The 22,100-nt window shown below is 29.4% G+C and overlaps 4 protein-coding genes across 4 annotated transcripts; 2 read left to right on the top strand and 2 right to left on the bottom strand.

Moving 5' to 3' along the window:
• Nucleotides 1-7,708: 7,708 nt before the first annotated feature.
• Nucleotides 7,709-8,569, top strand: LOC114194388 (large ribosomal subunit protein eL37x-like). The gene is made up of 4 exons (XM_028084576.2): nt 7,709-7,828; nt 7,929-8,064; nt 8,136-8,237; nt 8,319-8,569. The coding sequence occupies exons 1-4, from the start codon at nt 7,826-7,828 to the stop codon at nt 8,363-8,365; spliced, it is 288 nt and encodes a 95-aa protein (XP_027940377.1). The 5' UTR covers nt 7,709-7,825; the 3' UTR covers nt 8,366-8,569.
• A 2,037-nt stretch (nt 8,570-10,606) lies between these two features.
• Nucleotides 10,607-13,821, bottom strand: LOC114185468 (tropinone reductase homolog At5g06060-like). The gene is made up of 5 exons (XM_028073206.1): nt 13,586-13,821; nt 13,291-13,498; nt 11,750-11,966; nt 11,527-11,633; nt 10,607-10,911 (listed from the first exon to the last, which is right to left on the bottom strand). The coding sequence occupies exons 1-5, from the start codon at nt 13,684-13,686 to the stop codon at nt 10,717-10,719; spliced, it is 828 nt and encodes a 275-aa protein (XP_027929007.1). The 5' UTR covers nt 13,687-13,821; the 3' UTR covers nt 10,607-10,716.
• A 2,167-nt stretch (nt 13,822-15,988) lies between these two features.
• LOC114185478 (tropinone reductase homolog At5g06060-like) lies at nt 15,989-17,565 on the bottom strand. Its single transcript, XM_028073218.2, has 5 exons — nt 17,341-17,565; nt 17,022-17,229; nt 16,705-16,921; nt 16,529-16,635; nt 15,989-16,307 (listed from the first exon to the last, which is right to left on the bottom strand). The coding sequence occupies exons 1-5, from the start codon at nt 17,433-17,435 to the stop codon at nt 16,113-16,115; spliced, it is 822 nt and encodes a 273-aa protein (XP_027929019.1). The 5' UTR covers nt 17,436-17,565; the 3' UTR covers nt 15,989-16,112.
• A 1,887-nt stretch (nt 17,566-19,452) lies between these two features.
• On the top strand, nt 19,453-22,023 carry LOC114185486 (Tetratricopeptide repeat (TPR)-like superfamily protein). Its single transcript, XM_028073230.2, has 8 exons — nt 19,453-19,612; nt 19,690-19,824; nt 19,931-20,026; nt 20,489-20,561; nt 20,666-20,727; nt 21,331-21,412; nt 21,565-21,625; nt 21,700-22,023. Exons 1-8 carry the CDS (start codon nt 19,508-19,510, stop codon nt 21,749-21,751), a joined length of 666 nt encoding a protein of 221 aa, XP_027929031.1. The 5' UTR covers nt 19,453-19,507; the 3' UTR covers nt 21,752-22,023.
• The last annotated feature ends 77 nt before the right edge of the window (nt 22,024-22,100 follow it).

Here is a 22,100-nt window from a genome sequence, read left to right as displayed (position 1 = left end):
AATGTTTCAAAAGTTGCTTTATAAACTAAATGATTGAATACAAGATTGTTTAAAAAAAAAAGACACTATGTTATCAAGACATGTAATCACCGCATTTATCAGAAAACAAAAATAGAATAAAAAAAACATATTAAAGTTTGGAAATGACTATTATTCAGACAAGTGAACTATAACAAAACTTGTAATAATAATAATAATAATAATAATAATAATAATAATAATAATAATAATAATAATAATAATAATAATAATAATAATAATAATAATAATTATTATTATTATTATTATTATTATTATTATTATTATATAGGCTTAAATACCTTTTTGGTCCTTATTTTCGTAGTGTTTGTTGTGGATGGTCCTTATTTTCACATAAAGTTTAAAATGGTCCTCATTTTTACCGAATGTTTAGAATGGTCCTCATTTTCGCAATTCGTGTTTTATTTGGTCATTTTCTGTAACGCCATTTAAATTATTAACGGAACATTGTACAGGTGACACGGTTTGTATTAGGGTGTGTTACGTGTACTGTACAGGTGACTAATTAACGTTAATTTTTTAATTTAGGGGAAATTTTGCAATTAGGGAAATTTCTTTATCTTCGTCTTTCTTGAGTTCAGATTTGTAGAAGAAGCAGCTAATACTTGTCATTTCATCAACAGCTCGTAAAGCAAGGGCAATGGTTGCAGATATAGTAGATGGGTCATTTAAAGAGCAATATAAAAGAATCTACGATATGCACATGAATTACTAAAATGTAATCCTGGATCAACTATAAAAATCAAAGTGGAAAATGATAATGATGAAGCAATTTTTCAGAGGTTTTACTCCTGTTTAAAAGTATGTAAAGATTATTTTGTCTTCTGTAGACCCATCATAGGTTTGGAGGGTTGTTTTTTAAAAGGAAAATACGGAGGAGGTGAGTTGTTGAGTGCTGTGGGTAGAGATGCTAATGATCAATTACTGCCCTTAGCGTATGCTGTTGTGGAAGTTGAAAATAAAGAAACTTGGACATGGTTCTTGGAATTGCTTATTGGTGATCTTGGAGGTATTGACGTGTGTAGGACAATAGTGCACGAAGTGATACAACACGGTTGCCTCCAACGATTACAGCTAGAGGTAAAGGAAGAAGATTGGAACCGTAACATACCTATATAATGGGATTGTAGGAAGAAGAAGATTGCAGCAATACCAATTGGGAATGGAGGAACAAGATTGCAAAAACTCACCAACTGCCCAAACATTCCCTACCAAAACCCTATCTCACTTATTTATCCCCAAATATCTAATTAAGTCACCTGTACAGTACACGTAATACACCCTATTACAAATCGTGCCACATGTACAATGCTCCGTTAATGATTTAAACGGCGTTACAGAAAAGGACCAAATAAAACACGAATTGCGAAAATGAGGACCATTATAAACATTCGGTAAAAATGAAGACCATTTTAAATATTCTGTGAAAATGAGGACCATTCGCAACAAACACTACGAAAATGAGTACCAAAAAGGTATTTAAGCCTATTATATATAATCATTTTATTATTTTTAAATATAATATTAACATAATATTTAATGGAATAAAAATAAAAGATGATATAATTAATAGAAGAAAACATACAATTATATTATTTTTTCAATTTATATAAATTTTTAGTTGATTAAATTAATCTTATTCTTTATTTAATAATAAAATAAATTTGCATACTTTTTTTTATTAAAAAAAATACATAAATATTTCACATTGGTAAACTTTTTATCTTCTGTAAAAGATCAAAGGTGTATTTGGACCACTCTATAGTGCATTATTACTATCATGTCTCTATCACAAAATGTGAAGAAAACTTTATCACAAGAAAAAAAGTAAAAAATTGATGGAAAGAAATACATAATAAAACAATATTGTGTACAGATTAACTTCACACATGTAAACATGAGTATAGATATCTCTCTAAAAGTCACAAGTTTAAGAATTTCTAGTACACTATCTATTTCAAAATATAGAATGTTCAATTCTCTTAGTCTTACATTAAAAAAAATATATTTTTTTATTTAAAGATAGAGTAGAACTTGAACATCATTAAGAAAAAATCAGGAAAATGAAGTTATAAACAGTTATATCATTCTATTGATGATACTTTTGAGTCTAGACTCCACCTGCAAAGGTAATGAAATGACAGATATTCATTGCCGCTGCTGCTGCAACTTGCAATACAGTGTTTTGTTTAGATGCTAAAAATAAATAGAGTGAGGAAATATAATAATAAGAAAAAAACAAAAATATATGATGTGTCTAATTTCTTCAGACACCATGCATTGTCCTCATATTCATCAACAGCAACAGCTATGAAAATGACAGAGCTAGCAATATTACGTGTCATGGCTAATTGGGTTGGAATGACACGAGGAAGACATGCGAGAAACTCTGGATCAACATCAGCAAAAAGAAATATATGCACATGACACGAATAACCATGCCATGCTTATATGCATAGAGCATCAGCAGAGGAAAGAGATGATGCACTCAGTCTTAGCCAAAGGGAAAACATGCATATGATAGCTCAAGCAAATGGCACCTTCTTCCTGCAATTTCAAACTTACAGTGACGCGTGTTTTTGAGATGAGCTGCATTATGTATACTGTTGGCGCCCCTTTGAAACAGCTTACAGTAGTTACTAAAACCAGGTTTCTAGGTTGAGGTTTTGTACGGGTCAAGACAACAGATGTTGTTTCCTAGGATCCATGATGTCGTGTCAAAAAGTACAGAAGGGAATGCTGAGTGATCTAGTTTTGAAGAGTAAGGTTATATCCTCTGAAATCTTGAGGCCCAATGAACATAAAAAGTAGTCAGAGCTGGGTTTGCATTTCGAGGTAGAGTGCAGAGAGGGGATGGTTTTCAAAATTTTCCTCTTTACCCACCCTTATTTATTTGTCTCACACACTGACACACAAAAATCTCTCTTTCCCTCATAGCCATCACAAAAAACAATCTCTGGGTAGAAAAGTTTTAAACTTTTGTTTTTTCGTTTAATTTAACTGACTTTTATTTAATTTAAATTTTTAGTATTTATATTGCTTAGCAAAAACTGAAAATTTCCTTTTTTTTAATGATCAAACAGACTTTTTGAATTTCTATTATTATATTCTGCTTAGATTATATTTTAAAATATTTTCAATTAAATTTCCAACTAATAATATTTCAAGATAATGAAGTATTAAATACAAGGTTATTTTAATATTATTAATTGTATATGTGTGACTCTCTGATTATTGGACACTGTATTAGAATCTAGAATTGTGTATTTAGAGTTAGGATACATCATAGGTCATTCATAACACTAGAATTGAAATTTTGATCACTAATCCGAACTTATAATAAAAACTGTTACGACATTATATTTTTATTGTTCAAGTTTATATTTGTTGTTAAAACTTGAGAGCTTGTTATGTGAATGTTACATTAAGAATTGTTTGATGTTTTTGCTTTGAATTGGATCATAAAACTTAATTCAAGTGAATCTTTTATCATATATTGTTGCACACCATAATGTTTGATAAAAATATAAAAATACAATAAGAGTATATGAAAGAGGGGCTGTGTGTGTTTTGAGAAGGAATATATGAAGGGGTTGTGTTATAAGAAATATATGAAACTCTTTTTGTATACTCCTCATGTGAGAAGTATATATTAATAATATGTTATTATTATTATTTAGTATTATTAACATTATTATTATTATTATTAATATATAATAATATAATTAAAATAATAATAATAATAATAGGATATTGTTGTGGTTGAATGAGCCATTCATTTTTCTGTACCCCATATTTACTATTTACACTTCCATATGTTAGATTTTAAACTTTTTTTATTATGAAAAGTGTGAGTTAGATCGACATTGGAGTTTTATTTTATAAAAAAACAAATAATATGTGGTGCACCGTTTGTCACATAGGATAAACTTTGACACAATTATAAAAATAGGGACAAAAATCAATATTTTTAAAAGTATAGGACCAAATGACATATAAGTTTCCACCAAGGACTATATTCAATTTAAAATAAAACTTCAGAGATCAAAAACATATTTTTTCCTTTATTATTCTAGAAAGTGGAAATCTATCTTCCCGACCAAAACATTATATCTAACATGATTTTAAAAGCATTGTTCTTTTATCGCAAAGCTTCCAAAATCAATCTAATTATCTCAAGTAATAGCTTGGACAATATCAAACATTATGAAATTAATATACTTATATATTTAACAACAGAACTCTCTGCCTTTGCATTTATTGTAAAATTAATTAAATACCTTCAACTTAATTATTACACTTTTGATATTTGTCTTAATTAAAGAAAAGAGATTGTGATAAGTAAATTTCCTTGATTCAATGTCAAGAGTAGAGATGGTAAAGCGGGCCAGCCCAGTCCGTTTTGGCCCGCAAAGTGCGGGCCGGATTGGCCCGTTTTGCAGTTTAATTTCGGGTTCACTTGTCCCGCGGGCTGACCTGCATTTGTGATGAGTGATTTTTTTTTTGTTGAGCAAAATAAATTTTTTTCATAATAATTTATATTCATTTTCTATCAAAATAAGTCCAATTAGTTTACCTAATCAAAGACAAGAAAAATAACAACGAAGATTATAGCTAAAGTACAATAGCAACATGTCACCTTACAAGACATCTACTTAAAAATGCATAGAAAGATATTCCATATTCAAAAATTAAAATCATTATCTTATATATAATGATTATACATAAACATAATAATAACAATAATAATAATAATAATAATAAAAGAAACATTAAAAAATAATATGATGAATGATGTAAGAACTAAAAAAGTGAGAATATATAATTTTGTAAGCAGGCCTGCAGGCTAGCCCGTCCCGCCCCACCTTTAGCTCGCGCGGGCTACGGCCTATGCGGGGCGGACCATTGTGGACCAGCGGGTTCAACATTCCAACCTGCCCCGCGTTTTTTTGTATGGGCCCGTAGATCAGCCCGCCTAGCACGCCCCGAATTGTCATCCCTAATCAAGAGTCTCTTACTGAAAAAAAAAATGAATGGATAAAAGATAATAATGTCTCCCTACCTCATTCATTATCAACACACCCTTTAGATTTTGATAGCTCATACATAAATATTCCTCACCAAAACCCCACTCTACAAATCGTAATCAATTAGGTATTTTGACAACCTTCGGCCACATTTGGGTCATATCTCTCATCGAGCCTTTTAACAGAGTTAATTCCAATATTTGGCCTGTACAAAATAAACAATTAACGAACTGTCTAATACATTTATAATATTTGATAACGACACATTTCTAAAGGACAAGAGGAGTTTTTACTCTAAAATTTGACTCTGCTTCTCATATATATATATATATATATATATATATATATATATATATATATATATATATATATATATATATATATATATATATATATATATATATATAAATTCTTATTAAAAATTAATTTTAGAAACAAAAATATTTATTATAATAACTAATTTAAATATAAATTTATAAAATTAAAAATTATTATTTACTAAAATAGTCATAATTATAAATAAAAGGTTATAATTTATTATTAATTTGATTATTAATTAATTAGAGATCAATTTTAAAACTAAAACCTAAACAACTAATTTTTAGTGACCAATTTTCCTTGATATTAATGTCAAGATCATGTAACTAATTTTAAAGATCAATTATAACTTTTTATTTGTAGCATTGATTATTACAAATTTATATAACACAACAGTAATTTACTTTCAAATTCTTACATATTTATATGATCTCCTATAGGGTGAAATAATTTATTTTGTAATTTAACAATATTATTTCTTTGTTAAGTCTTGATGCGGAGAATATTAGAATTATACTATTTCTTTTTGCACCTCCATAATTTTAACTTATATATATTTATGAATTTTAATATTTTGGAATATATATTTTGAAATATAAAATAAAATTATGTTTTAAATTATATGATTCAAAATATAAATATACTTTAGATTATGTAATTAAAGTGTAATTAATATAATTTGAATTAAACATTTCAGGATATATTTTTTAATTAATATTATACCTTTAAAAATATAAAACAGAAAAATATAATTTAGATTATAATTTTAAATTACAAAATTTATATTTAAAATTACACAATTTACAATTAAAAAGTGCAGAAAATAATATATAAAAATACATGAAAAAACGTGCAAGAAATATGATGTGTTTGTTTTCATCTTTAGAAGTCCAAACCCCTGTTCATTCTGCACACCGAAAGGAAAGTGATACCAAAGTTTGACAAATTTTTTTTTCCATTCGATTTAAAGCATTGGTAAATTTTAAAGTAATTTCAAAATATTTCTATGTTTGACAAGATTTTTAGTTTTGTTGGAAGAAATTTATTTTGTTGACTGCATTTCAAGCACACTGATCATTTCCTTTATTCATTTTGCACAATGAACCTAAGGTCTCGGCCCAATAGTGACTAACAGAAGAAAAAAAACATTTTTTTTCTAACTGATATCACCTCTCCGGTAAGAGTATAAAGATAAATCACAAATGTAATCGAAAAAAAAGTATAAAATAATACATAAAAAATAAATTGAGAAAACAAAATAAACACATGATCACAAATGATAATTAATTTACTGTAAATTATAATAAGTAGAAACCAAAGAAATTTCAAATAAAAGTTCCATATAACTCTCTCCACAATAGTGTTCTCAACCTTTAATACTATTTAGAAGTGTCCTCAACCTTTAATTTGATTTCTCTATTTTTTTTACATATTAAAGTCAGTGTAATTTAATTATTGTGTTAAACACTTTTATTAAATTTATAATGTACAATTTTTATATTATCAATAGTTTTAAATACTTTTCTGAATATAGTTTGTCGTTTTAATTTATATAATGCATGTCTTAAAAAACTGATGTCAACAGTGAATAGATATTTTATAAATCAAAACAAATAATCTTAATGATTGATTTATTAATTTTCGTACACTTGTAATATTCAATGCATACGATGAAATATTAAAACTTAGTTCTAGAACTAGTCATCAACACTTTCTTATTTTAAAATTAAAGTTAAGATAAGGATAAAATGTGTCATTAGCTTGAATAATAAATATAAATAAACAAAAAATAACACATTCTAAACAAATATTAAACACTTTATTATAGAGAATGAAGTTTCAATAATGGACTAATAGTTGTTTTAGCTAACAATAATTCTTCATATATATATATATATATATATAATTGAATATTTATTTTCATCTCAAATTTGAGAAATAAATACTTTTCTAAATTACGGATTTCAAAATTTTATATATTAACTTTCTGATTAATTCTATTAGAATACCTGTACGCTATATTTCTTCAGTGTTCAATGTTATATAAAAGGATATGAAAAAAACAACATTTGCTTATGTTAGTTCTTGATCAGATTGACGATATTCATTAAGATTTTATTTTATTATTAATTACTAATATTGGTTTGATTAAAGTAGAATAACCTCAGTTTTTTTTTTCTTTTACATTATATAACCGGACCTTGAGCCCAAAATAAATCGATATTCTAAAATTAAGAGGCACAAAGTATATTGGTTTAATCAGAGTAAATAAATCTCAGTTTTTTCTTTTGAGATATATATTGGGCCTGAGCCCAAAACGAAATCTACAATATAAAATTAAGAGAGGCCCAAAATGTCACTAGGGGCCTAAATAATAAACCATTTCTCATTTGACAGTCATAAAGAGATCCTCCAATTAGGGTTTCTGATTTGCTGTTTCAATGGTACTACAACTTCTTTCCCTTACTCTCTATAGATCTACGGTAAATTTGATTGTGTGATGAGTCTGGAGTCTGATGATGTTTGGGTTTCGCATGGGTGCAGGGGAAGGGAACAGGGAGTTTCGGCAAGAGGAGGAACAAGACCCACACGCTCTGTGTGAGGTGTGGCCGTCGCAGCTTTCACCTTCAGAAGAGTCGGTGTGCTGCGTGTGCCTTCCCCGCTGCGCGCACCAGAAAGTGTAAGTTCTTTTACTTATTAAATTTTAAGCGATTGTGTATAGATTCGATTTTGAGTCTCTGATGGTTTCAGACAACTGGAGCGTTAAGGCCATTAGGAGAAAGACTACCGGAACCGGAAGGATGAGGTACCTGCGTCACGTGCCTCGCAGATTCAAGAGCGGCTTTAGAGAGGGTATGTGTGGGTAATTATTTGAGTGTTTAAATTTAGGGTTTGGTTTAGGGTTTTTTCTTTAATGTTGTCGTTTTGAATCAGGTACCGAGGCAGCACCAAGGAAGAGGGGGGCGGCTTCCACTACCTGAGCTTTGAAAGGAAGCAATTTTTCTGGGTTAGTGAAATTATAGGAGTTGAGCGTTTTGTGCTATTTTTAAAGAACATTTTTTGTTTCTGTCATCTCAATTTCATTTAATATGTAATGGATTTTTGTTTTATTTTTATTCCGGCACTTGATGGATTTGATAGCCCTGTGTTCACTTAATCAATATTGATAACACTTTGAGAGATAACCCCTTAAGAAATTTCATGAATTTAATTTTAATTTTGTAATTTGTTGCTAATATTGGTTTGATAAGGGTAAAATAACACGAGTTAGCATAACTACCTGAATTAAGCCTAGTTTGAATTCTGATCGATATTGCTATGATCACTACATAAAATAGTCTCTGCCATTTTTATAGATCTTTTAAGTATTATTTCATTATATTTAGTTATATTAATTATCAATTATTTTCGTTATCGTATTAGTTTTTTTATATTTAATCACTTTATTTCGTATCTCGTGTTTGTCAATACATATGAAGGAAGAAAACAAAATATATTACCACTCTAATTATTGAAGAACCTTACTAGTGTAATATTACGAGTGATTCTACATTCATATGAATCAACATGCCAGCAAGTGTTTTAAAAATAATAAATTAATGTGTATATATGTGTACTTAATAAATAAACAATAGTTCTATAAAATTTTCTCTATTATAAATGTTTATTTAGTTCAAAATTGAACCTATGCTACTTTGGTTTTGCATGGGCTTAAATTTAATTAATTTTGTATGAAATTGTGAAGATACAAATTTATATAGAAGATTTGTTGTGTTAAATTTTTGAAAGATGCTTTTAAAACAAATAAAAGGATAAAACAAGTTTATCATATTACTGTAACTTTCTTATAAATATCTTTGAAGTTTATTTATTTTTTCGAGATGTTGTACTATCTGACTGATAAATTATTCAAAGTAAATAAAAAGAAATATATCTTAAGTTAAAATGGCTTCGTTATTTTGTTACTTTACTAATTCAGTGGAGTGCGTGAATATTTTTAATCTGCTGTCTATTCTGCATTAGCTTAGCTCTTTTATTTTTTAAGTTAAAAGTTAAAGAAGAAACAATTCGACATGTATCAATCAAATGTCAAAATATTAAAATTTGGATAATTAATATTTATGTATTAAGCTTTAATTTTTAACTATAGCAAAAGTTATTTAATTTAATATATGAAACTAATAAGTTTAAATTTATATTATTAGAGAGTTAGCAAATTTATGAAAATATACTGGTGGCTGTACCGTTCATTGACGGAGTGGGCTGAGATTTTTTGTCAAAATGTACTGTACTAAAGCGGATTAATTGATCCGTTTTACAAACCGTAATATTTAAATAAATTTTCTCGTGTCGACATTCAAATATTTTAAGAAGTACTTGCATTCAATAATCAAATTGTAATCTCTAATTGAATTAGATCAAATAAAATAAATATAATAAATGAAAGTTTATTTTATTTTAAACTGATAAATAAAATATAAAAACTTATATAATTAAACCATATATTCTATTTTCCAGTTATACAAAAATTTCATAAAAAATCTAGAAAAAAAGTAATTGATATATATTAGTGTAAGTTATTTTTTTTTTAATGCGGGCTAGTAGCCCATGCAATCTGTAAACTTATGTGGGTTAGACATTTTTGGATTAATGGGTTTAATATTCTGACTCACCTCATGTTTTTTCAGCCGGTCTATGGGTCGGTCCGTTGGATCAAATTTACATTGTCACCTCTAATTTTAAAAGAAGAATAATTAGATGGACTTGAAAGCATTGTGTTTTGAAGAGATTTAGAGTGAGTGGATTTAAAATTAATATATAATGGATTGGTTTTATAGGAGAGGGATCAAAACCCTTTTTCCATACTCTCGTTTCAATTCCAAGGTGATGAGATCGGATCCTCTCTCCGTATTATTGTTTGGTTCTAAAACATGACTTGATTTGAAGTTAAAATGTTATTCACTCAAGTTATCTCCTCAAATCTACTCCAACAATACATGAATAAAAAAACACTCCATCCCGTAAATTATCGTATTTCCTCGCTTTTAAATTCATCTAAACGAATGTTCATCTCACCCCTAATTCATATTCTTAATTACTTTGAAAGAGGTAATTCCCTCAAACAAACACATCATTAAATTTGTCCAAAAATACTTTAATGATAGTTATATAAATAATAGTAAAATGGAAATATATGACAAAATACAAGTATAAAAACAAAGTTGGGAAAAACGAAACGAAATAAGTTATTGAATTCTGAATACTGAAGTCATCTGAATACTAAGGCAACCAAATGAGAATGATTTGTTCCACAGAAAGAAGAGAAAGAAGTTCAAGTAATTCTAATGCTGGGTTGAAATCCATTAACAGTGACTCCTCCATCAACACAAATAACTTGTCCAGTAATATACGATGCAGCAGGCAAGCAGAGGAAAGTCACCAAAGATGACACTTCTTCGGGTTCTGCGATGCGCTTAAGTGGGGTACGAGACATCACATCATCCACAAAACTTTGATTTTGGAGCAACTGCAACCAAAATGTAAAACAAATTAATCAACACAACACACACACTTTCATAATTCCAACAAATACTATAACCACAACATTCGATTAACCTAATTTCTAGTCCACAGACACATAACAGAAATAAATTTTTAACTACTTATGTTCTGTTTTCAACATAAATAAGGACAAAACAAGCAGCCATCCATCTTGTTCAATGTATCTGCCAAACTCTACCTATCATTCAAACTTGGACCGCAAAAGCATTAATGAAAATAATTTCTTGATAGAGCACAAGTTCATCATCAATTCACAAGCAGCCTTACAGATTCTAGAATCTTCAGTCCAGGTTTGGGTTTTTCACAGTGGTTTATATAATGCAGTATACGTATGTAAATTGGTTATGATATTGAGAGTTATAATATATAAAACATGCAGTAATTTTCGTGAAAGTTATCATGGATGCAACTAAGATCTCTCCTTTTCTGTATAGTTATGAAAATGGTACAATTGATTCAGTGATTCTTACCAAACATTTTCCCAGTCTTGCAAGAGTTGAATGGGTTACTAATGTCTTAAGTAATATTTGTTGGTAAAAAACAGCTAAGAGAAAAAAAAAATAGGGAACAAGGAAATTACATGTTGGATAAGTGGGGTTCTGGTGGTCCATGGTACAACACAGTTGCTTCTTATGTTGTCTTTTGCCCATTCACAAGCCAAATTTTTTGTAAGCTGATTAATTGCGGCTGAAAATTGAATGAACAAGAAATGTCAATATTGTCTTTCTGGTGGTCCACGGTACAACACAGTTGCTTCTTTTTTTATAAGAAAAGATGCACTAAGTTTGGTACTGATTACTGACCTTTACTTGCTGCATAAACAGATCCAGTACCCATGCTGGTGACACCAGCAACAGAGGAAAGGAACACAATGCTTCCCTTTTCAGATGCTTTGAGAAGAGGGTACGCGAGTTGACACAGATGGAATGAGGAATCTAAATTAACTGTCATAAGCTGTGAATATTCTTCAGCACTGTACTCGATTGTTGGTTTTCTGAAGTTTGTTCCAACGTTGTTTACCTATAACCACAAATTCATGCATATTATGGTTGATGACATGAAAAGGTGGCTTATCATCTCAAATTAGGAGCATTTTCTCACATCATAATTGTTCATATCTACCTACAAACAACGTGCTTTTTAGATATATCATCAATGTTTTTGAGGATGATTCACTAGCTCCCGCGAATAATATCATTCATGGGTAAAAAAAAACTATTTTTGAAAAACATATGTCCTTATCACTATTTAAACAATTTAATTCTTTGAATATTTTTAAAATAGTTTAAATTTTACAAAATTATTTACTAAAATCAACTATTATACTTGAAAAAAACTTAGGGTTAAAATGTTCCTTATCCCTTAATTTTCAAATTTTAGGTTAAATATTTTTTTGATTTCTTAACTTTAGTGAAAATTAGAATTAGTTAATTTTGTAATTTTTGAACGAGTCTAGTCCACAACTTTAGAAATACGTAAATTTGATCATTTTAACTAAATTTTGTTAAGTTTATTTCATATTTCAAACGCGTTTCATAATAACATTTGAATTGATTATATCGTTTGATATATTTCCGCTTCAATGTTAGCTAAAAAACGTGTTTGAAATATCAAATAAATTTCACAAAATTTAATTAAAATGATTATCTATACATTTCTAAAATTGATGGATTAAACTGGATCAAAGTTTCGAAAAGAAACTAGTTTCACTTTTGACTAAAAGTTAAGAGAAAAAAAATAATCCAAAAATTTATTATGTGTTTCTTATATAAATAATCAAAAGGAGTACATGATATTAGTGATAATATGATATATTAAAAAATTGAAATATCAAAGTTGTAGACACCGTAAATAATTACGTATTAATACCTTTTCCTCTGAAAAAAAAATCACATATTAATACAAACTTTTAGTCCTTTTGGTTTTATTTATAGAATGGATTTTATAAGTATAATAAATAATGCATAATGACCAATTAATAAAATGATCAATTCAAATATTTATTAATGAAACTAATAAAATCATAAATAAATGCACAATATTCAATTAATGAAACTACTAAAATCATAAATATTCATAAAAAAATATCAAATATTAGTGAATAAAATTCATTGCCATATTCCCCGATACCTAACAATAAAAAGTTTATTTTCTTCTTGATTCTGTAAATTTCCACCACCCCTATAAAAAGGGAATATTAGGAATAGTTTGGCATTACCAGATGGAAAGTATTTGCAAACATATAACTAAAAAAAGATTACGTAGAAACAGTTTTACACAGAAGAAGAATTAAAAAATAAAGTGGATCTAGATCTAATCCGAGTTATGCAGAGATTTATCTTACATAGATGTTAAGCTTTCCATCGAAGATTGATGCAACTTTCTGCAGAAGCTTCTCTCTGTCGTGTGGTGAGGTCACGTCACACACCGATCCAGTAACCTGAAAGCCTTCACTCCGCCATTCTTCTAAGCACTTGTCGAGCTCTGTTTGAGTCCTGGAACAAGTGTGCACGGCGGCGCCAAACGCCGCCAAATCACTCACAATGGCGTGCCTATAACAGAGTTTGGAAGGAAGAAAAATATGAGAAGAAAGGCAAAGCAGAAAATGAAGAGTGGTTTTAGAAGAGATGAAAAGCAACCCTATCCCACGAGTGCCGCCACTGACGAGAGCGGTCATTCCCTTCAGACACCATCTTCCGCCTCTCTTACTCTTACTGCTGCTTTCTTCCAACTCCGCCATTTCCACTGTTTTTCACTCCCAAAACAATATACTATGATTCATTATGTTTTGAGGATGGTGCACTCCAAAGTTATATACATATTTTAAGAAAAAATAATTTATACATATTTAATTATATAAAGATCTCATTTTATGATATTTCTTTATTTTTTACGTAGAAACTGATACGACACTTAATATTTTAAATTTAATGTTTTAATAGAATATGAGTGGAGTTCTCTTAGGTCATGTGAACCACGCTGCCGTTAATTAAGTAAACGCACGCTGAAGGATTATATTTAATTAATAGCACACTTATTATTATTATCAAACGTCTTTTTATCTGTTAAATTATTTCTATCTCTGTATTCATTTTTTTTTAAATGTTACTGTATTAAGTTAAGAAATAAGAGAGGAAGAAATGAGTTAAAAAAAATATACAAAAATGAGAGATTATTTGCTTGAGTGATAAAGAAGGACTGTTTTTATTATAATAATATTATTTAATGTATTTATTTGTATCTTATTACCATGAAAAAACTAAATGAATGACAAACTCCTATACTGAAATATCATAATCGATAAATTGAGATTTTTAAACGTTATAAATCTTAAAAATAATATATTAGGTTTAGTATTTTTACTTTTTCATACTCATCTTCTAAAACCACAAATGATGAACCCATATTAATTTTTCTTTTCTTTTACCAAACAAGTACTTTTCTTTTCTTTTTCTCTTATTTTATTTCATCATGTATTTGAATCCTATTCAACTAACCATTAGTATTTGGAGGAATGACATTTACTTCTTTTTAGACTAAATCACACCACTAATTTAATGCTATTTGTTCATAGAAAAGTTATAACAAATAATTAATATAAGGGAAGAGAAGGCTAATTGGTGGCCTAAAACATTTAGGATTATGCTAATCAATGCTTGGACATCGGTTAAGGAATAATTAATACTCATTGGTTACATCATTTTTACATTGGAAGCTGAAATAAATAATTTTCTAGTTTGCGTCATCTTGGAGAAAGTAGGATTCCCGCTTTGTTAACTGTCGAATCAAGCTGAATTTTTGACATGTTTTAGACACATGGATCTTTGATTTGAATGTTGGGATATTTGTTTTGATGTACATAATGAAAATATTGTAATCGAATATGATGAATTGAGCTTATACGAGAATATCATAGATGAGTTATGTATGATTGATGTTGGTATATTGAGACTTGACTTGATGTGTTTTTGTATAATATGTGAATGATTCTGAGATAAAATGTGAAAAATAAAGGAATTTCATGGAGAAAATCCTTTGGTTGTAATATAGTGTATGTATGGATCTATGAATTCAAGTAAGGTTACATCCTGACACTCTAATGATCATTCAAACTCATATAAAGTAGAATAGTTCATATTGTGGGAGTAGGAGGAGGTTATAGTCTAAGGTAACATAATGGTCTTACATAATTATGGATTATCCTTGTGTGTGGTAGGGTGAAACCCATTGGCTATGGCTCTGTAGAGACCACCACAAGTGCAAATTTTCAATTAATCTGATTTCATTACATGTATTCGGATAATTGAATTAAAATGTGTATCATCCTTGGTGATACACGTCGCTTGTGTTTAAATGAATTGATTACTGTTTGATTAATTTAAATTCAGTAGCTTACACTTATTCTAATGATCACAAAAATTGGTATAAACAAACGATGTGACTTTTGTTGATTTTGATCGGGTAGAGAGAGATGTTTCGATTTAGATTAGATATTATAGGTAATTCTCTTTCATCACATCCTTTTGAAAAATTCTGGTATTTATGTTCATATGATATACCTTGGGTTGTTTTGTGTCGTTAATTATCATGTTTATTTTTGTATACTCGGATGACTGTAATCTAGTATACTCTTATATGTTACTCATTTATATTAAATTATGTAATATTTTATTTAATATTATTTTCTATATAAATGAGATGTTACATATCTCATCTATTTTTTTATATATTTGTAATAAAAATATCATATAAATTTATATACAGCCTAGATAAATTATTTTTTCGACCCTTCTTTGAAGTAACCCTTTCTAACATCAAATGTCAAATTATCTCTGTCTAAAGGAACTGGATCTTGTTATTTCAAGTTTTAACAAAGAAAATATTTTTTAATACTCTATAACCATTGATAATATTTTTCAATGAATATACATTATTGACTTATTGACTTCAAAGTCTACCTTATTAGGCACATAAAAACCCACAAAAATGAAAATGTCTATTCTTTTATATGTATTATATAAATAGGAAGAAAATACCATCTGTTAATGAATCGAAGAAGACCATTTTATTTTGGTATGCAACTAGAAAGGAGAGAAAACCAAATCGCACATCACTTCTAACACACTTGTTGTAATCAAATGAGAATCATTTATTCGAAATAGTGATTCAGGTGATTATCATGCTGGGTTGAAATCCATTCACTGTTAATCCTCCATCAACACATATAACCTGTCCAGTGATGTAAGAAGCACCAGGCAAACAAAGGAAAGTCACCAACGATGACACTTCTTCAGCTTCTGCTATACGCTTGATTGGTGTACGGGACATAATTTCATCCACAAACTTTTGGTTTTTCAACAACTACCAAAATGAAAAAAAATTTAACAAACACTAAGACAGTTATACGCAGGTAATAATTTAACACAGTACGATAGATCTAACAGAGGTACTTAACAAACACTTTATAATCTAGCTGGGACTTGAATGCTTCGGTAATCTCTTGTCGGTATTAATATTGTTTTAAGGATTTGATAGAGAGGAAAACAACCAAGGGAAATAAAAAATGGGTATAAGTAAATTACATGTTCGACAAGCGGGGTTCTGGTAGCCCATGGTACAACACAGTTGCTTCTTATGTTGTCTTTTGCCCATTCACATGCCAGATTTTTTGTGAGCTGATTAATTGCAGCTGAAAATTCAGTGGAGCAAAAGTGTAAGTACATTTGTTTTTCACATGTTCATGAAAGAAAAAACGTACCTTTACTTGCTGCATAAACAGCTCCAGTACCCAAGCTGACCACACCAGCAACAGACGAAATGAACACAATGCTTCCATTTCCAGATTCTTTCAGAAGAGGATATGCAAGTTGGCACAGATGGAATGAAGAGTCTAAATTAACTCTCATCAGCTCTGAGTATTCCTCAGCACTGTACTCAATTGTTGCCTTTCTAAAGTTTGTTCCAACGTTGTTTATCTAAAACAAAACAAAACTCATGCATATTGTAACTACCATGAGGCTGGTGCCAGATAACGTTAATTAATTTTTCTTAACACTATGAGAAGAACAAACTTACATAGATGTTAAGCTTGCCATTGAAGGTTGATGCTACTTCCTGAATAAGATTCTCTCTCTGAGGAGGTGATGACACGTCACACACCGACCCAGTAACCTTAAATCCCTCACTCTGCCACTCTTCTAAGCACTTATCGAGATCTGTCTGGGTCCTTGAACAAGTGTGCACAACCGCACCAAACGCGGCCAAGTCACTCACTATGGCGTGCCTAAAACACAGTTTGAAACAAGTGAATTTATCAGACAAAAACAAAGTGAAACGAACAATGATAAAAGAGAAAGTGCGTTGAGATGATGAAGAGAGAGTGATGAAAACGAACCCGATCCCGCGAGTGCCGCCGGTGACAAGAGCCGTCATTCCTCTGAGAGACCATCTTCCTCCTCTCTTACTTCTACTTATTTCTGGCTCTGCCATTTTTCTCTGTTTTTTTTTTTCTCTAGAAGCGCGTTTGGAGATTGATAATTGAAATTTTCTTGAAGTTGAGGAAAGTTCTTCACCCGTGATCTATATTATATAGTTAAACATTCAATAAGAATAAAAAGCTTAAACAATAAATGCACCTTTTGAAAGAGATATTCTTAAGTAGAGACTTATTTTGACTTGATGCACTGCAGAACAGGACCATGGCTGCTTAGGACTATTAGTGAGAGCCACCATGGATATTTTAATTTATTTTATTTACTTATTATTATATTATTATTTCGAATTATTTATTTTAATACTTTACAATAGTAATAAGATGTGATTATCTAATTGCGAAAGTGAATGAAATAATGAATTAAAAATAAATAAAAAAATAAATTAAAATATCATTATTCACGAGAAAAAGGCAGGTACGTGATATGTAATATTACAGCTGTTTAGTGTTGGATTTTATTGACTTGCACTATAGTTCTATTTTTTGGATTTTTCTTCTTCTTTTTTTTTCTAAATTTTCTTTCTAAATTTTATACACGATTTTAAATCACCATTTTTTCTTAGAAAACCTCATTTTCTTATGAATTAAATATTGATCGATTTAGAGCAACTAAAAATATTTTTTTTCAATGAAATTTAAACTTTTTTAACTGTGATGTGGTTATCCTTGTATAGTAGCAATTAACATTTTTTAGTTTTTTTTTGTCATATAAAATCATTCCCAATCTCTGTCTCTGTGAAAGATGATATGAATGATATTATGTATACTTTTGAAAGTTTGATCAATAGTATATTCGTAAAGCACTAACAAACAAAATTCCAATTGAAAATTTGATAATTCTATTTCTTCTTCTTTTAATAATGGTTTTATGACACTTAGATTCGTGTTAATTCCCTAGTTTTAGAAGCTTAAACATTAAAGTTGAATTCTTTTATACAAAATACAGTTAAAGATCAAATAGTTGTTTGTCGACCTAAAGAAACTTTTCAAAATTGAGTAAGATTAATCCAATTTCTCTCACATCCACAACATTTTGTCCTTTTTTAAACGCATCATGCTTATTTTAAAATATAAAAAAAAAAAATCATACTTCTACATAAACTCAAAATAATGAAACCAATATTATATTTTCCACTTTTTTTTTTCATCAATATTTTACAATAAAACATAATAAATGAGTATACATTCTGCATTGCTTAGGATTTTAAATCAAATGAAAGGTTAGTTTGAGATGATTTTAGAAAAAACAATGATAGCGATAGCAAAATTATATTCTACACCAATATTCAAGTTTGTCAAAAGACGATGAATTTTTTTACAAAACAAAAATGAATTAAGCACCTTCATTTTAATTTCAGAATTTTAACATTTAATTTTATATCAGGCAACTAGTGTTAGATTAAAAAAAATTATCTTTTCTAGTCATGCTTATAAAGTAATTTTTTGAAGTTAAACTATTATTGATATTAGTTTTTTTGTGGGAAGCAAATGTTTACCCGTAATGTTTCTAATCATCACGGTACAAATTTTAAGATTAAAAATTATACAAGAATTATCTATGAAATGATGTTTTTTTAGTACAGAAATAAAAAACTGATAATCAATAATATATACAAAGAGATTTTCTTTTTTTATCTATATTTTAAAATATCAATTTTAATTTTTAAAATATAATTATTTATTATATTTTTAAAAATTAATTATTATTTTTATATTTTTTTTAAATCATTATTTATGATTCTTATTTGATTATTAATAATTATTCTCATCACATATTAATATAATATTAAATATATTTAAATAATGTTCATACAACATCCGTTATTACGTCTGTGTGTACACGCTGATTATAAAAAGAAATAGAGAAAATAAGTTATTTTAAAAAAAAAAAATTGCACTTTACGTCTTAATTAACTAAAACTGAAATTTTTTACAATTAAAAGATATTATATAATAGTTTAGGTGTTAATTTGATGGCAGTGGAGGAAAATAATGTGATGATGAGAGTAACATTATCTACATGCCAGATGGTAGCCATCACAGTTGCATCTGCGTGTGATTTCAAGAAATGGCTCTTGTTCTCAACGTCTCCTTGTGTTCAACTTCTAAGCCAAATCTTTCTCTCTCAAACTCCAATTTCAAACCCACCACTCTTCTTCATCTTCCTCTTCTGGTTCGTATACTCTACCTATTACCTATTTCTCTCTTATTCAACTTCAACACTGTAATTCCCTCCGCTTCATTTCACAGGGATTCAACGCAAAGCAAACTCGCCAACCACTTCAGAAACTTGCATTTTCATTGGGTGAGTCCGTGTCTGGTGCCACCCTCGTTGCTCTCCTCTCTGCTTCTTTCATCTTTGTTGATCCCGCACTTGCATTCAAGGTAATCAATAACTCAACTTTTGATACTTTGTCGATAAGAATCTTGACCCCAGTTATTCAAGTTAAAGGCTTTTTGAGTTAATGAATGATGGATGTGGTGAATTCAGGGTGGAGGACCATACGGGCAAGAAGTGACACGGGGACAAGATCTCACTGGGAAGGACTTCAGTGGCAAGACTCTGATCAAACAAGATTTCAAAACGGTGTAATTTTTTTTCCCCTTTGTTTTTAATTTTCATAGGAGCTTTACTTTTAATACATTTTATCTGTCAACTTAATTTCTTTTCAAGCAAATTAACTTTTAAAGTAATTGTTATAAATAAAACGAACTTATTGAAAATATTGAAAATAGCAATCCATAATTGTATGGCATTCTAATTAAATTCAAGTTTAATTTCTGTACAGCACAAGATTTTTACATTCTTGACCAATTAAAACTCAGGATAATCTTGACTTTAGGTAGTGTCTGCATGAAGGTGATAAACTTACCTATGGCAATGTCTAATTGGATCGTAGTATGAAAACTTTTTACACTGCAAGTGCAAACATTATTTTCTCATTAAACTCTGTTTAAGCCTAAACTTATTTGAAATTTGATGATGGAGTCATTCAAATGTATGCTTTTGATCAAAATTTAACAAGTTAACTAACGTTGCCTGTTACAGTCCATACTGAGACAAGCCAATTTTAAAGGTGCAAAATTAATAGGTGCTAGCTTCTTTGATGCTGATTTAACAGGTTTGTCCAACACTTCATGTTATAATAATGAATGTAATGTAAACATTTCGAATCCTGTTTAACTTTCACATTTATATTCTCTTCCCATCTGCTGTCTTTGTCAGGTGCTGATCTTTCTGATGCTGATCTTCGAAATGCTGATTTTTCCCTGGCTAATGTGACGAAGGTAATTGTTGTGTTGTGAATTGTACTCATATCATCCCAAAACTTTACGTAATGGCAATGATCAAACATAGGGAAATTGTGTGAGTGAAGGGAAGATGATTAATCCTCAAATTTCTCAACATCTGATTAACTGTTTCCTCATCCCGTCCTTTAGTTATATTATTTGAAGAGAAATTATAAATGTTGCAGATAGATACAGAGAAAACGCGGTACTAAATGACCCAATGGAAATATGAGGGATATAATAGTGTATGCAGATGAACATGTTCTAAAAGAAATCACTAGTAAAGAACTTGGACTCTTCTACAATCTCATTTTTGTAGAATGTTTTGCGGCATGCTGTTTTCCTATTTGAAGAATTCACTTCCAATTATAGCATAGAAGCTGCAATCAAGTTAACTTAAAATATCATGATGCATCATTAACATAATTGTTAGCCATCTGCAATTAGACAGAATGATAAATTGCATTTAAATACAATCAGATGGGAAACGATTAACAACTTCAAATTTTCTTTTAGCCTAAGATGAAAATATTCCTCCAGTCCACTGTAACTACGAATTTCTTTTCGGTTGTGTTCTGCATGAATGACCACTTTCTGCAGGCAAATTTAAGCAATGCTAACTTGGAAGGTGCACTTGCAACAGGAAATACATCTTTTAAGGGATCAAATATTACAGGCGCTGGTATGTAGTAGTATACCACTTACACTAGAGTAATTGAACCTGTATATGCAATGTTAAGAGCGTAAATGAATTTGTTAAGATATGATGACACCACAAGAGTAAATTTTTACATCTTCATTTGATGGTTTGTTTATTGTCTTGGTTGGAATCAGACTTCACGGATGTACCACTAAGAGAAGATCAACGTGAATACCTCTGCAAAGTTGCTGATGGGTAAGATTATATACATAAATGAAGATTGTCTAATTGATATGCTTCATCTGTAACCAAGTTGTTTCTGCTAACAGAGTGAATCCAACAACTGGAAATGCTACGCGTGATACATTGTTCTGCAATTAGTATTCCATTTCTGAGGAAAACTCACTCCAAGACCTTCAAAATATATGCACTAAATATTTGTATCTCCATTATCCTCTGTGCAGTCTATAAAGTTAACAGCTTGTCATGTTGTTGGAATCTTGTAATGCAGAGCACCAAAAGCTAGATTATTCCAAATTTTCATTCACCATACAATTGACAATAAGATTGTGATGTAAGGCTCGTAACCGTACATATTTGGGTCATATAGCTCAACTCCTTTCATCTATAGTATAATAATACACTGAGGAATACATGGAGTAGCCTTGCGTAAGACTTAGGGTATATTATGAATAAATTTCTTAATCGAAAAACAAAAAAGTTAGTTTTT

The sequence above is a fragment of the Vigna unguiculata genome, chromosome 1, assembly GCF_037176805.1.
Source record: "Vigna unguiculata cultivar grain cowpea cultivar isolate G323 ecotype 2 chromosome 1, ASM3717680v1, whole genome shotgun sequence".
Classification (NCBI taxonomy): domain Eukaryota; kingdom Viridiplantae; phylum Streptophyta; class Magnoliopsida; order Fabales; family Fabaceae; genus Vigna; species Vigna unguiculata.
This window is presented reverse-complemented; position numbering and strand designations above follow the sequence as displayed.